Consider the following 14340-nt stretch of genomic DNA (forward strand, 5'->3'; position numbering starts at 1 on the left):
TTTCCACTTTTGTTTACCCAGTGACAACTTCACTTAGCGAAATAACAACTTCGAAAGTGGAATCGGCGAAGTTCATTTTTTTCCTGTTTAAATGACAGGCTTTCCACTTTTGTTTACCCAGTGACAACTTCACTTAGCGAAATAACAACTTCGGAAGTGGAAGCGGCGAAGTTCATTTTTTTCCTGTTTAAATGACAGCCTTTCCACTTTTGTTTACCCAGTGACAACTTCACTTTGCGAAATAACAAGTTTTGTTAACCAATTGGCAATATCAGTATGCCAAATAACCACAAAGCACAGGTGGTTTGACAACAACCTCTATTTGCTGATATAACAAGTAAGCAGTCTGCATTTACAATACAACCAAGGGAGTTTACAGCAATACTAAGTCAAATAACCACAAAGCACATGTGGTTTGACAGCAACCTCTATTTGCTGATATAACAAGTAAGCAGTCTGCATTTACAATACAAGCAAGGGAATTTACAGCAATAAAATGTCATTTAGCAAAAAGTAAGAGGTCCGTTTACAACAACCAGATTTTGCAATAGTCAATAACAAAAAGACATTCACAACGTCGTTGACTTCTTTTTTCCTTGTCAGCAAACATATTACTTGCAAAAATAGCTGTGTAGCTATGCAACTAGCAACACCCTTCTCTCAAAAAAATTAAGAAGAGTGGAGCGTATATACACCAAAAAATTAGTTGTCACTTGTAGAAATGAACTTCAAAATGGGTTGGGATTTTTGCAACTCCTTGTGTGTCCAGGTTGGTGGCATCTGGTGCAATGGTAGACTTTTTTGTTCTGGAATTGTGATTCCTGCCGTTTAGTCCTTGGTCTTCCAGGAGGCCTACTTGTATTTGGTGGTAAAAGCAGGGTTTGTTCAACAAGATTCTCAAACATATAGTCATTTGGGTTAGGCATATCGATTGTTACCACTGGAACCATGCTCCTGCCATATATTTTCTCCTGTGCTGAAATTTTGTAACAATCTTCAACATATTCATATACATTTCCCCCCACAGTCTTAATGGCTGCACAAGCATGGCAGCATGGAATTCCTGACATTTGCCAACCAAGACAACTACATTGGTGTAGACCAAGGTCTACTCTTTGATCTCCACGAGATGTATGTACACACAGTCTTCCGCCTCCATAATTGTCACAACTCATATACCTACTGAAATACACATTCTCCAGAACCTTTGCCTCGGTTTTTGGCCCAACACAATTCCTCCACTTACTCATACACATATATGATGCATGCATCTTCCTTGCTACTTTCTCCCGATGCTCATGGATCATTTGCGCCACATTATGCTTTCTCTCCTTCACCATCCAAGAATTGAAAGACTCAGCTATATTGGTTGTTATATTGTCCCATCTTTTAAATGGAAACTTGCTCATTGCCCACCTATTCACATCACCTTGATTGATAACCCAATCATGTAACTCAGGAGACATAGTTCTCAGCTCTGCCATTGCATTATCAAAGTCACTATCAACCCTTGCATAAGCTACTCTATCAAGAACCTTTAATGCATCTTCTTTTGACCATTGGCTTGTCCTTTTACCTCTGTTTACTTTCACTTGTTCAGCGCTGAAGTTTTCCTTCACATGCCTATAACAATACGCATGTCTTTCACCTCCAAATATTGCTTGGACAGCTCCTATTATGGCATTGTGTCGGTCTGACACAATTGTCACCTGCACCGAACCAACAATTTCTTTAATTTTGAACAGAAACCAAGTCCAGTCATCAAGGTTCTCTGATTTCACCACTGCTATTGCAAAAGGCAACAAGTCATTATCTGCATCATATCCCGACGCTGAGAGTAGTGTCCCCTTATATGGACCACTTAAATGAGTTCCATCAACATATAATATAGCCCTTGCACCACTCAAAAAACCCTCAATACACGAACCATATGCAATGAAAACCCGCTCAAATGTATTACCAATGGAAGCCCATTCAGCAACTGTTTTATCATCAGTTTCCTTTAATCTTTGGCATATCCATGGTATGAACATATAGGATTCTTCCGGTTTCCCATGTATGTGTTCCATGGCCTTTTCCTTTGCTCTGTAAGCTTGAGCATATGTTAGCCTCACACCATATTCCCTTTCCAGTGTCTTCCTTATTTCAGTAGGACGCTTTTCGGTGTGGTTCCTTATCTCCTCAAGTATTATTGATGACGTCAACGCAGCATTGCCAGCAAAAGTGACATCTAGGTTATCTTGCGCTGAATGAATGTGTTCATTAACGAATGTGGTCACGCGTAATAAAAGAGTATCCCTCCCAACAGCATTTGCACAAATCTTCCATGGACACCCTTCCACTTTACACCTCACATTCATCTTCTCCCTACTGTTTCTCACATATGTCGTTGCAAACTTCTGTGCAATACTAAACCTGTACACAGCCTCCCTAAAAGCTTGGGCATGTGGAATATATTGCCCCACTCCTGCAAAAACTCCAACCCATTTCATGCAATTCAAATTACCCCTCAATGTCCCTTCACTCCCTGAACCGTCACTGAAGTTTGTCTGACTTAAACCCCCTCCTTCATACGTTAGGCATTCAGCACCATAGTCAACAATGAGTGGTTCATAGTTATCACCAAGGTTCACCACACCTTCAGTCATTTCTCCCGACAGCCCAAACAAATTCTCACCCCTACACCCATAATAACAACGTTCGAATAGAAATTAGCAACAACACATTAGCAAATAACAACATTCTACTGTAACAAAGTTAGCATAATAACAAGATTTGTATGGGAAATATCAACAATTCATTATAAAATAACAACTTACTACTGTAACAAACTAAGCAATATAACAACATTTGAATGGAAATTAGTAACAACTCATTACCAAATTACAACTTCCAACCGCAACTTCATTACCTTAATTACAAGATTTATATCTAAATTAACAACAATTCATTACCAAATAACAACTTTCTACTGCTGCGCAGTGCACATGATAACAACATTTCTTTGGGTATTAACAATAATCCATTACCGAACAATAACTATCAACTGCAAAACTTTAACCACTTACATTTCTCCATCATTCACTGCTCCACCTTCCTTCTGGTTCCCTTTCGCTGCTACATACAAATGAGCACTGCTATCGTTATATCTAAACATATTGCAAATATCACCTTCATCATAAAGATCAACCAGTGTGCCCTCAGCAAACTTAACCGTGTACTTAATTTCGCACCCTTTAGCATCATTGTGTACCAACTGTGATATTGTTCCTCTTAATTCCTCCAGTGTTATCCCTTCTTTTATGCTGCTTGCTCTCACACTCCCTCCACCGTATTTAACTTCACCTTCACTGTTTCTTTCAAAATACCCACCAACATGGAAAAAACAAAACAATTCTTTCCAACAGCTTGACCCATTGTAACAGTTCATTTTGTCATCCTAACCTGGAACAACAATTTACATATAAAAAAATATATTAGCTTCACTATACTTTTATTCAATCAAATTTGCATTTACAAATCAAGACCAACTAACTCTTCTCTTCCCCACTTGACATTAGGGTTTTACAAGTTGGACATTCTAAATGACAAGATCTTTACTCCTCTCCCCCCACTGCACCACCGTTAACTTCATACTCAAACTAATAATTATTACCTCCTTCCATTTCCCCTCCCCCACTCTCCCATTCGTGATATTCCTAACAGAGATCAGTGGCAACCTGCGTCATGAAAATCACAGGTCAACAATCTGACTACAAAGACTAATATTTTGAATCTCAACCCAACCGAACCCTCCTTAAACAGTATTATTCCATGATCAACTCCACCGCTCACTCCCTCCATACCTATCACCCAACAACCCACAATGACACTCACCACATTCAAGAACAACATCACATTCCTCAGTCTTACAGGGTAGAGAAGAAGAAGAGTATACTTAGAAACATTACAAGCATTACTTACTTGATTCTCAACCATGTGCACCACCAATCTTCTCCTCCAAGCTCTCCACGATCACATTGTTTGTCTCAGCCTTCATTAATGAATCTGATTGACTGAGGGGCAATTTCGTCTTTTCACCAACATTTGCTATTTGCAATTTGAGACCAGGTCCCTCATGGTAATTTGGCATATTCAAGTGACCATAGAGTGATTTTGCTAATTCGAGGGTCTTTATTTGTGATTTCCCCTTTTTTTTAATATAGTAAGTAAGTTGAACCGATAACAAGATAGCCTTTTTCATCAGTCCTGGTTATGACTATGAGCTAAACTCGTTTGGAAAAAAAGAAAAAAGAATTCTAGACCTATAAAAATAGAGTGCGAGGTCAACCTCAATCTATGAGGAAAGAATACTGAGAGAAAAAATTATTAAATTAAAAAAATTTTAATTATATTTGAAAGTTTCAATCATAGTATTCTCTTCTTATTTTTCTCCTGTTTTTTTCCCTCCAACCAAACCAAGCATAATAAATACTTCTCTTGGCCTTAATATAGGATTTAATTAAAGTTAATATTGATCTTATATAATTAATTCACATTTATTTTTAAATTAACTTTATTGATATTTTCTCAATAATAATCAAATAAGAGAATTAAAAAAGATACTTAGGATGTTTTCCAAATTAACTAACATCTTCAATCTACTCAAATTAGTTAATTGGGTCTTATATTAAGGATATTATATTATTTTTTTGGTACAAAGGCAACCAAACTTAAACACAGCCAAACTGAACGAGACCGAAATTGAGAGAAGATTTTGATCAGAAAATTACATTTGATTTCGAAAGATGAAAATTACAAACGAACATCTTCATTGAATCAGCTACTCTAACTACAAACTTCTCTTCACATATTTTGGCCAAAGGTTGTTACCGTTAGTGGAACAGAGCGTATTTTGTCAAAAGGTTACTCAGTAACTGATGTTTTACTCAACAGACACAACTGTCGACCAAAATGGATGCAACCTATTCAGTCATGAACACCATCAGACAACCTAAATCTATCCGGATTTGTCAGGAAGGCCTCCAACAAGAAAGTGCATAGATGATTCGTCCCTTCCAACCCTGTAACACCCACTTGCTGTCTTCATCGATGACAAAATCCTTGTGGTAGCTACCCTTTACTTTATCCATCGCCCTCCGCACTAGATCTCGAGCAAAAGGAATCTGTGTAAACCCTGCTCTCAGAATACGAGCCTGCCACTGCTTATATGTCTCCGGTCTCTCTGATCTCTCGCATCCCTCGCACGCTATCACGTTCAAAGCTTCTCTCCCGAATATCTCCTTCTCGATCAGCATTCTCTCCCAGTCCTCTCGTGGCACGATTGTCTCCAGCATATCAAACAGTGATGAGTAGTGAAACAAAGCTTCCCTAAACCTGGTGACAAAGAAAGGCGCGTTGAAGGCCCCGTTGATGATGCCGTGAATGAATATATCAGGATTGATCTTTCTTATCAGATTCAGGAAAGCATTCCTGGGACTCTCCACTGACACAGATTCATCTAGCAAGTTCTTTGCTCTGTATAAACAGTTAACAACCAGGAACTCGTCCCTATCAATCTTGAGTTCCTCAAGCTTGATAGTTTCCCATTTCTTTGCTATGGCAACATACTCAAATTGAACATTGAAAGATTTTGCATAATCTGCTAACCGTCTTCCTGTTTCTTCTATTCTCTCGGCTGGCCTAAAACCGGGTTGTGGGAATTCTATTCCTGTTATTCGAATTTTTGGTGGTCGTCCTCCTGTTCTTACTACCAGTCTCTCTATGAAAGTTGGCCACTGGAAACCGTAAAGAATACCAAAATCTATAATATGGACCCTCGGTGAATTCTCGGAAGCTGTCCTTATTGTGACATTTGAGAAAATCTTAGATATCTTCAGAAAAGGGCATGCGGCAAGGTAGAGATGATAGGCTTTCAGTAGATCAGCGGCTGACCTTTTCTTATTGATGAGTCCTTTATAAATCTGGCTACCGATGCCGGCCAGGCGTGCATCGAGCCCATCAGCAAACACATGTGCCAACCTTTGATTTCCGTCCCCAAAAGGATTTGAGTGCTGCCTGATCTGCTTTAGCAACTCCTGTGCATTCTTATGATCATCTGCTGCAACAGCTTGTGCACACAGAATCAGAAGTGTTCTCAAATCCACCACTGCTTTTCTCCCATTTTGTTTCTTCCCACGCCCCCTCCCAGACTTTGGAGTTTTTGCCTGACCATTTGCCATCACTGCTGTCATGGTCTTGTTCTGCAAAGCTTCACGACGAGCAGTGTAATGGTTCTTACCTTCCCCATCAGTATGAAGAAGCACCAGATCAAACATCACAGAACGTAGTGTTGGTTCTGTATAAACTGCTGCTTGCTTGCTACTCTTTTCTTCATCATGTTTCTCTCCCCTGTGCGGCTGCTTTCTTACCTTTGACCCACCATGAATATCATCCCCTCCATCTTTCTCCACCTTGGCTGATATCTCATGAGTTCTTGTTTTTGGTTCTTCTGGTGATAAATTAGACACACCTAAATCAGCAAACAGCTTGTTTCCATTTGGAAGAAACCTACTAGCCTCCTCAACACCTTTTTTAAATTGTGAAATCGATTGGCTCTCGCTGTTCGGATCCGGAACCTGAAGTATACTGCTTGGAGAATCCACAGGCCCTTCCACACCGCTTACAGCACTGCTTGAAGAGCTGTAAGATGGCTGAGAAATACCATTACCTCGGATACGTTGCAAGGGCAACTCATTAGGACTTTGAGACAAGGACTGACGAATGAAAGTTCCGTTGAAATTACCATAGTTATTACTGTGATAATCACTGTAATTTCTGGGGAAATCATTTCCCATGCCTCCATCATTTTCATTGATCATATGACTTGGATGGTTTTGTGCAGGTGAAGGTGGATATTTTTCGCCCAGTGCTTCATAGAATGATTTTTTCAGCTGCTTGAAGATCCAAAGAATCTTGAAGCATGCACGTCTTATCTTCCATGTCTTCTTCCATCAGGATCTGATTTATGTAACTCAAAACATTATCAGAAAAATCACAATCTTCCGGAGATTGCTCCTCGTTGTCGTTGGTCACGGTAGAGGAAGAAGGTGTATTGGTTGGTAATTGATCAGATTGCAGGCAATGAAATTCCCTTCTGTGATCAAAGAAAGCCTTTTCAAAACTCTGATTCTGCTGCAGAATCGGTACAGATCGATTCCCCAGTTGCTGTTCCCTTCTGGTATCGGTAAAATCCCAAAGACCCCGATCCATTGTCATCTATCTTCCAATACTCCGCAAAAACTCAAGCTTTAGTCCTAAAAAGTGTTCAAAGTCCCTCTTTCCATTATCCTTCTTCAAGAATTGAAAACCTTTGCATCCCACAGAGCCAATTATACACTGAGAGAATCCACTGCACGTGATTCATGCACAGGAATAAACTTCAAATCATTCCAGACGAAGAGATTAAGAAAACCAGAAATCCATTGATAAATTTCACCAAACACAAAACTAAGAAAGAAAGAGGAGGAAAATAGCGGCAAGTCTCCACATTAGGTGAGGCATCAGAGAACTTAATTGGCAACAATAAGCTCCAAGGAAAATTAAAGGAGTGGTTAAAAAGAGAAATGGATCCACACAGGAAGACTATTCCAGCAAGTAGAAAGATGAAAGAGGGAAAGAAAAGGAGAAAGGAGAGATTTTACCTCAGAGGGGGGCCAGACGAGTCGTGCAGACTGCAGCAGCAGCAGCAAAAGAAGAGTACGAGGAATGACCAAAAGAAAAGCTGGGCGCTGGTGAGGCTGAGGATTCCGGTCAAGAGAGGAGAGAGAGAGAGGGCCGATCAGAGACATTGGTTAATTGGCGGGGGGAGAAAGAATTGGCCACCGGCTATAGGCCGTCCACATCCAGAAAAGTGACCGGTGAATGAATGTATATAACTATTATGACCTTTTTCTTTTTCTGGATGCAAGGCAAACATCGGTTATTACTTATTTTAGTGCTTCCCCCCATGATTCCATGTTTTTTCTCTTTAATTTGGACTCCGCAGATTGAAACTTGAAAGTGAAAGTCTGCTCTTTTAGTACACTGCTTCATCATGGCGCCACGAACTCAAGTGAAAGCCCGTGACACTGCGACACGTGTTTTCCAAATTGCACGACTCCCAAGTCTCGCGGGGTAATCAATTTTTTTGGGGAGAGTTTCAGTTAAGCAATTTGATTTCAAACAACGTATAAGATTTTGAAACATTATCTCACCCCGTTTGACTAAAGTAAAGTTAAATGTTATAAGTAAAAATATAATTATACACTTGTATAATTTTATTTATAAAAAAGATATGAATCTTGTCGGATTTCTAATGACTAATTGCTGGAGCTCTAGTCTCATATGGCTGATCACTAGTCTAATGGTTGAAGAAATTTATTTTTTTAAAACTAAGATAGTCAAAGGGGTTGCTTCAACTCATAACCTATTAACATACCAAAAAAATTATAACTACCAAACCACTTAATCCATTTAATTATATGATGCAAAGAAAAATATATATAACAAAACAAATACAAGTATTCAGATATACATGAACAACTAAAGTAAGACAATTCACAAGACATATTAGGCGATTCACAAGAAGTATATATAAATTCACAACTCCATTTGAAGCTCAGTACAGAGAAAAATCAAATCTTAAGGATTGCATAAATAATTGAAGTAAGACAATTTACAACACAAATTAAGTGATTCGCACAAATTAAGTGATTCGTAAGAAGTAAGAATTTGCAACTCTATTTGAACTTCAGTGAAGAGAAAAATTAGATGTCAAGGGTTGCATATGAAAAGTTGAACGATTCGCAACATAAATTAGGCAATTTTCAAAAGGTATACGAAAATTCATAACCATTGACATTTTATTTTTCTCTCCACTAAACCTCAAATAGAGTTGTGAATTCTCATGTACCTCTTGTAATAGTCTAATCTGTGTTGTAAATCGTTTTATCTTAGTTGCTTATGACATTTAATTTTTCTCTTCACTGCACCTCAAATGGAATGGTGAATTCCTATATACCTTTTGCAAATTATTAAATTTTTGTTTATAAATCGTCTTATGTTAATTGCTCATAACATTTAATTTTTCTTTCCACGAAATATCTAGTAGAGTAATGAATTCATGTATTTCTCTTGCAAATCAACTGATATATGTTGTGAATCGTCTTATTTCAGTTGTTCATGCATACTTGGACACTTGTATTTATTTTGTTATACATATTTTTCTTTGCATCATATAATTAAATAGATGGGAAAATGACATTAAGGTCCCACACAAGTAAATATACAGCAAAAAGGTCCCTTGAAATGTGATAATTCTTCTGAAGTCCCAAAGGGACTTGGCTACCATTTTCAGAAAGATAAAATGACTTCCTTGCCCTAGCATATCAGAGACAGAAGGCGCTGAGAGTTTCCCGCATAGTATGGCTCTATTATGGCTGGGAGAGAGAACATGGAGAAAGAAGGAAGGAGTCATTGATAATGAAGTATCTTCCCCATTACCATTAGTGAAGTCCAAAGAGGTTCCATTTGAATCTTCACAAATCTTCAGGTCTGGAAATTTCTTTCCTCTCCTCTCCTGGAATATTTTTCTTAACAGATTAATTTGTGTTTGGGAATGAGAAAACAGAAAATCGTTTTTGCCTTTGGTATTGTAAAGCTTTTATTTTTGGTCTAAGATGAACAAGTAAATCAATGGAAAAACTATGTTTTTGGTTGGTGTGTGTTGGTGATTTAAGTTGGGTGTGTATGATGACCATGGGTGCTCTGTTTTTGGGTTGCTTATGGGTGGTTTTGCTCTGTTCTAATGTTAATTTAGGGGCAAAGGATGAAAAAGATGAAGTTCAGTCTAGGTAAAAACCCTTAGCATGAAATGGGATATTGTGTTGTCAATCAGACCGCGATAGTTGTCAATATGTGCCATGACAGTTGTTAACGTAGCTCCTTGACTTGTCAATGACAGTTGCGTGATTCTTGATGCAGGTTTAAATTACTGATGGTGAGTATGTCTGGAAAGCATCTATTTTGCTTTGTTCACATAGGGAAAAAGTTTATAAATGATGGAGAGGATGATATGAAATATGTAGGAGGTAGTGTAAGAACAACAAATATAAATGAGGGCACAAGTTATGAAGAATTGAAGAAAATTATATCATCAATTACTGGAAAACAAAGTAACTCATTTCTTTTGAAATTCTCAATTGTGTATATCTCAACAGCACTCAGCGCAGAAATTAACAACCTGAGTTATCCAAAATAACAATTAATATGACAGGAGTTAATGACAAGTGATATAACAATTTCATAACAAATAAATTTGTGGATATTAACAATTGATATTCAAAATTTTTACAACTGAAAGTGTCATTTATTTATAATGTTAAGTAATATTTGCATTAAAATATAATTATTAAGAAGAAGGTGTTACTTAAATTTATGTTCAATTGATAAGGGACAGTGCCTTCATTAACAAGTCACAGTGCTCCATTGGCAAGTCACAGTACCACCATTGATAACTCATAGTGCCACCATTGACAAGTTATAATGTCACTATTGACAAGTCAGTGTACCCCCATTGACAAGTCATAATGCTACTATTGGCAAGTCAATGTGCCACTATTGACAAGTCAGTGTGCCACCATTGACAACTAATAATTCGCTGCGGCGTCTAACCATATCCGCCGCGGCTCCCCCATCTATCCCAAAGAGCTATCATTCTGTGTAAGGCGTCGCAACTCCTGATCATATCCGCCGCAGCACCCACCCTTTTAAGAAGTTATTCGGCGAACAACAAGTCACAGTGTTATCATTGACAAGTCAGTGTGCCACCATTGACAAGTTACAGCGCAACCATTAACAAGTCATAGTGTTACCATTGACACTTCATTAATAATGATTATATATGACAATATAACCAAAATATAATATGATAAAGTGATTGAAAATATCATATGATACTAAAAGATGTTAAGTAACTTGAATTTATATTGTTGACAACTTATATCAGTAAATTAATTGACAAGTCACAGTGCTCTATTGGCAAGTCATAACAGGTCTAATGACAATACAGGGTACAGGTAATGACAACTGAAATGATAGCAGAATCTAACATGTTAATTCATAGCCAACTTTCATTTACACCTTCATATACATGAAACTACACCTATTTCACAACTCATCCCAAAAAAAACATAGGGGTTGCATATAATTACAAAACTAACTATTGGTATGTATCTATTTACAAAAAAATTCCCTTCACACTTATTTACAAAATATTCCCTTCACATCTGTATAATGTTTTTCGGAGGGCAATGGCATTTGAAAATATTTCTCATTCTCCAATAATCAAATCCTTCCATTTGTGGAAGTCATTTGTGGTGTAGGTATTGGGATCATTTCAACAGCACAAAAAATTGATGATGGCTCTCCAATCTCATCCAATGAGATAGGTAGAAACATAGACAATCTATTGATACCTCCCAATTATTGATCAATCCTGCAAGAAATGACAAGTCAGGGTGCATGTATTGACAAGTTGATAGCAAGACAGTAACAACTGATATTGATAATGACAGTTTTGTTAAACTAAACTTACACATCTTACTCCTCTATTACATTATCCCTTGTTGCTTCTATATGGTCCTTATTTCCATTCTCTTCTACATACATATGACTACTTTCTTCATTGAATTTTGTCAAATTTTCTACCTCATGATCATCTACCAACTCCACAAATATTTTTTTTATCAAACACAACTGAGAATTTCAAGAGAAATGAGTTACTTTCTTTTCTAACAATTGATGATATAATTTCCTTCAATTCTTCATAACTTGTTCCCTCTTTTATAGTTGTTGTTCTTACACTACCTCCCACATATATCATCTTCTCCATCATTTATCAACTTTCCTCCTATATGAACAAAGTACAATAGATACTTTCCAGGTATACTCGCCATCAGTAATTTAAATCTGCATCAAGAATCACGCAACTGTCATTGACAAGTTAAGGAGCTACGTTGACAACTGTCGCGGCACATATTGACAACTACCACGGCCTGATTGACAACACAATATCCCATTTCGTGCTAAGGGTTTTTACCCAGACTGAACTTCATCTTTTTCATCCTTTGCCCCTAAATTAACGTCAGAACAGAACAAAACCACCCATAAGCAACCCAAAAACAGAGCATCCATGGTCATCCTATACACCCAACTTAAATCACCAACACACACCAACCAAAAACATAGTTTTTCCATTGATTTACTTGTTCATCTTAGACCAAAAATAAAAGCTTTACAGTACCAAAGGCAAAAACGATTTTCTGTTTTCTCATTCCCAAACACAATCAATCTGTCAAGAAAAATATTCCAGGAGAGGAGAAGAAAGAAATTTCCAGACCTGAAGATTTGTAAAGATTCAAATGGAACCTCTTTGGACTTCACTAATGGTAATAGGGAAGATACTTCATTATCAATGGCTCCTTCCTTCTTTCTCCCTGTCCTCTCTCCCAGCCGTAACAGAGCCATACTATGCAGGAAACTCTCAGCGCCTTCTATCTCTGGTATGCTAGGGCAAGGAAGTCATTTTATCTTTCTGAAAATGGCAGCCAAGTCCCTTTGGGACTTCAGAAGAATTATCACATTTTAGGGGACTCTTTTGTTGTATATTTGCTTGTGTGGGACCTTAATGTCATTTTCCCTAAATAGATTGAACGTTTCGTGGTTATAATTTTTTTGATGTGTCAAGAGGTTATGGATTCAAACTCCCTAACCACCTTATTTAAAAAAAAAAAAAATTCTATGACAATCGCAGCTCTGACCGTTCGGCCACCAGAGGCCGAAGGTTGGCAACCAGAGCTCTCACGAGGTTAATATATTTTTATAAATAAAATAATGCGGTGGCATAATTGTATTTTTACTCACAATATTTAATTTTATTTTGGTTAAAAGAGCTGAAATGATATTTCAAAATCTCACGAGAGCTGCTTGAAATTAAATTGTTTCAGAGGGCTGGATTGAAATTCTCCCCTTTTTTTTTTTTGGTTTCATTTTAAGGCTAAGCATTCGTGAACCATCGAGTCTAACTGGGTTGAAAAACTCATGCATATAAGGAGGATGATTAATAGACGTACGCATAATATGAACTTCTTTTATTATACTAATATAAGAATTGGTTTGATTTTTAATTTAATCCTAAATACAAAACTTTAATTTACTTTGTTTTTTATATTTATTTATTTTTTCTCATTGTAAACATTATAGCAGTTACATATTTTAAAGTTTGATAATTCTAATCGGTATATTTGATTAACAAATATATTTTAAAAAAGATAACATATATTTATTACAAATAAATAATTTAAATAATTTTTTAATCTATTTAAATTAGTTAACTAGTTTTTATATTAAGAATTAAAAAAATAATTTATATGAGGAAGAAAAATAAGATGCAAGAAACATAAATCAAATAACCCATGAATGAGACGGAACCCTGCTGACCTTTACATGTGATGTCAATATGCTCCTCACTCCTCCATTTATCATTTCTTCACCCGGCTCTCCCTCCATTCTTCTCTTTAGTATATAAGAGTTTATTTAATTTTTATTTTGATCTTAAATATAAAACCTCAATCTATTTTGTCTCTCATACTTATCTATTTTTATCAAGGTAGTTCTTATAATAATGATAGTTCTAAGTTTATCTGATCAAGATAATACCTATTTATTACAAATAACTAACTTAACTGATTTTTTTACTCTATTCAAATTAATCAACATGCTCTTATATTAAGGACTGAAGATAGTATCTGTTTATTTATCTTTTTTTTTTTTCCTGTTGTATCATTTCATCCTGCTTTTCCTTTTACTATTACGCATCCCATCTCTCAATATTAAAAAGGATCCAATTTTTAATTCCCAATGATGCAAGGACAGAGCAATAGAGCACCATGTCCATGGACATTATAAAAATGAATAAGACATCGAGATTAAGCAGAGAGCACCAGCCTAATAGACTCTGATTATAGTGGTTGGTTATATTATCTCCAATCAAAGCCTAACCCTTCTATCCAATATTATTAATAATTAAACAACATAGCAGTGAAAATCTATAGAGGGCACTGTGCGCTGATCCGATCCGATCCTAGTCGTAGGTTGAGTCACTCTCCTTGTCCCTTTTTGTTGTCGTTTTGTACCAGGGCCTTCTACGAAGCCTAACCCGCTGCTGATTTATTAAAGAGGCGTTTGAATAAAACCAAACCATGATTTGAAGAATAATTTCTGAAAAATAGATTTTATGAAGAATAGATTTTGTAAAAAAGT

The 14340-nt window shown here is 36.8% G+C and overlaps 2 protein-coding genes across 2 annotated transcripts; both read right to left on the bottom strand.

Moving 5' to 3' along the window:
- Window positions 1–271: 271 nt before the first annotated feature.
- Window positions 272–4132, bottom strand: LOC114730175 (uncharacterized). Its single transcript, XM_028917208.1, has 7 exons — window positions 3976–4132; window positions 3803–3845; window positions 3656–3719; window positions 3069–3439; window positions 798–2679; window positions 421–456; window positions 272–346 (listed from the first exon to the last, which is right to left on the bottom strand). Exons 1-7 carry the CDS (start codon window positions 4130–4132, stop codon window positions 272–274), a joined length of 2628 nt encoding a protein of 875 aa, XP_028773041.1.
- Window positions 4133–4735: 603 nt separating this feature from the next.
- Window positions 4736–7251, bottom strand: LOC114730176 (scarecrow-like protein 9). The gene is made up of 2 exons (XM_028917209.1): window positions 7021–7251; window positions 4736–6932 (listed from the first exon to the last, which is right to left on the bottom strand). The coding sequence occupies exons 1-2, from the start codon at window positions 7249–7251 to the stop codon at window positions 5013–5015; spliced, it is 2151 nt and encodes a 716-aa protein (XP_028773042.1). The 3' UTR covers window positions 4736–5012.
- Window positions 7252–14340: the final 7089 nt, after the last annotated feature.

The sequence above is a fragment of the Neltuma alba genome, unplaced genomic scaffold (genome assembly GCF_004799145.2).
Source record: "Neltuma alba isolate B1F8T4 unplaced genomic scaffold, ASM479914v2 tig00012714_pilon, whole genome shotgun sequence".
NCBI lineage: Eukaryota > Viridiplantae > Streptophyta > Magnoliopsida > Fabales > Fabaceae > Neltuma > Neltuma alba.

What these genes read in the sequence shown, in the direction of transcription:
- LOC114730175 (XM_028917208.1), bottom strand. Translation starts at nt 4,132, where the DNA reads ATGCCAAATTACCATGAGGGACCTGGTCTCAAATTGCAAATAGCAAAT. An exon ending in GCAGTGAATGATGGAGAAAT is followed by an intron (nt 2,680 to 3,068) that starts GTAAGTGGTTAA and finishes TTATGGGTGTAG; the next exon opens with GGGTGAGAATTTGTTTGGGC. An exon ending in CACAATTCCAGAACAAAAAA is followed by an intron (nt 457 to 797) that starts GTCTACCATTGC and finishes TTGTAAATGCAG; the next exon opens with ACTGCTTACTTGTTATATCA.
- LOC114730176 (XM_028917209.1), bottom strand. Translation starts at nt 7,251, where the DNA reads ATGGATCGGGGTCTTTGGGATTTTACCGATACCAGAAGGGAACAGCAA. An exon ending in ATTGTGATTTTTCTGATAAT is followed by an intron (nt 6,933 to 7,020) that starts GTTTTGAGTTAC and finishes ATCTTCAAGCAG; the next exon opens with CTGAAAAAATCATTCTATGA.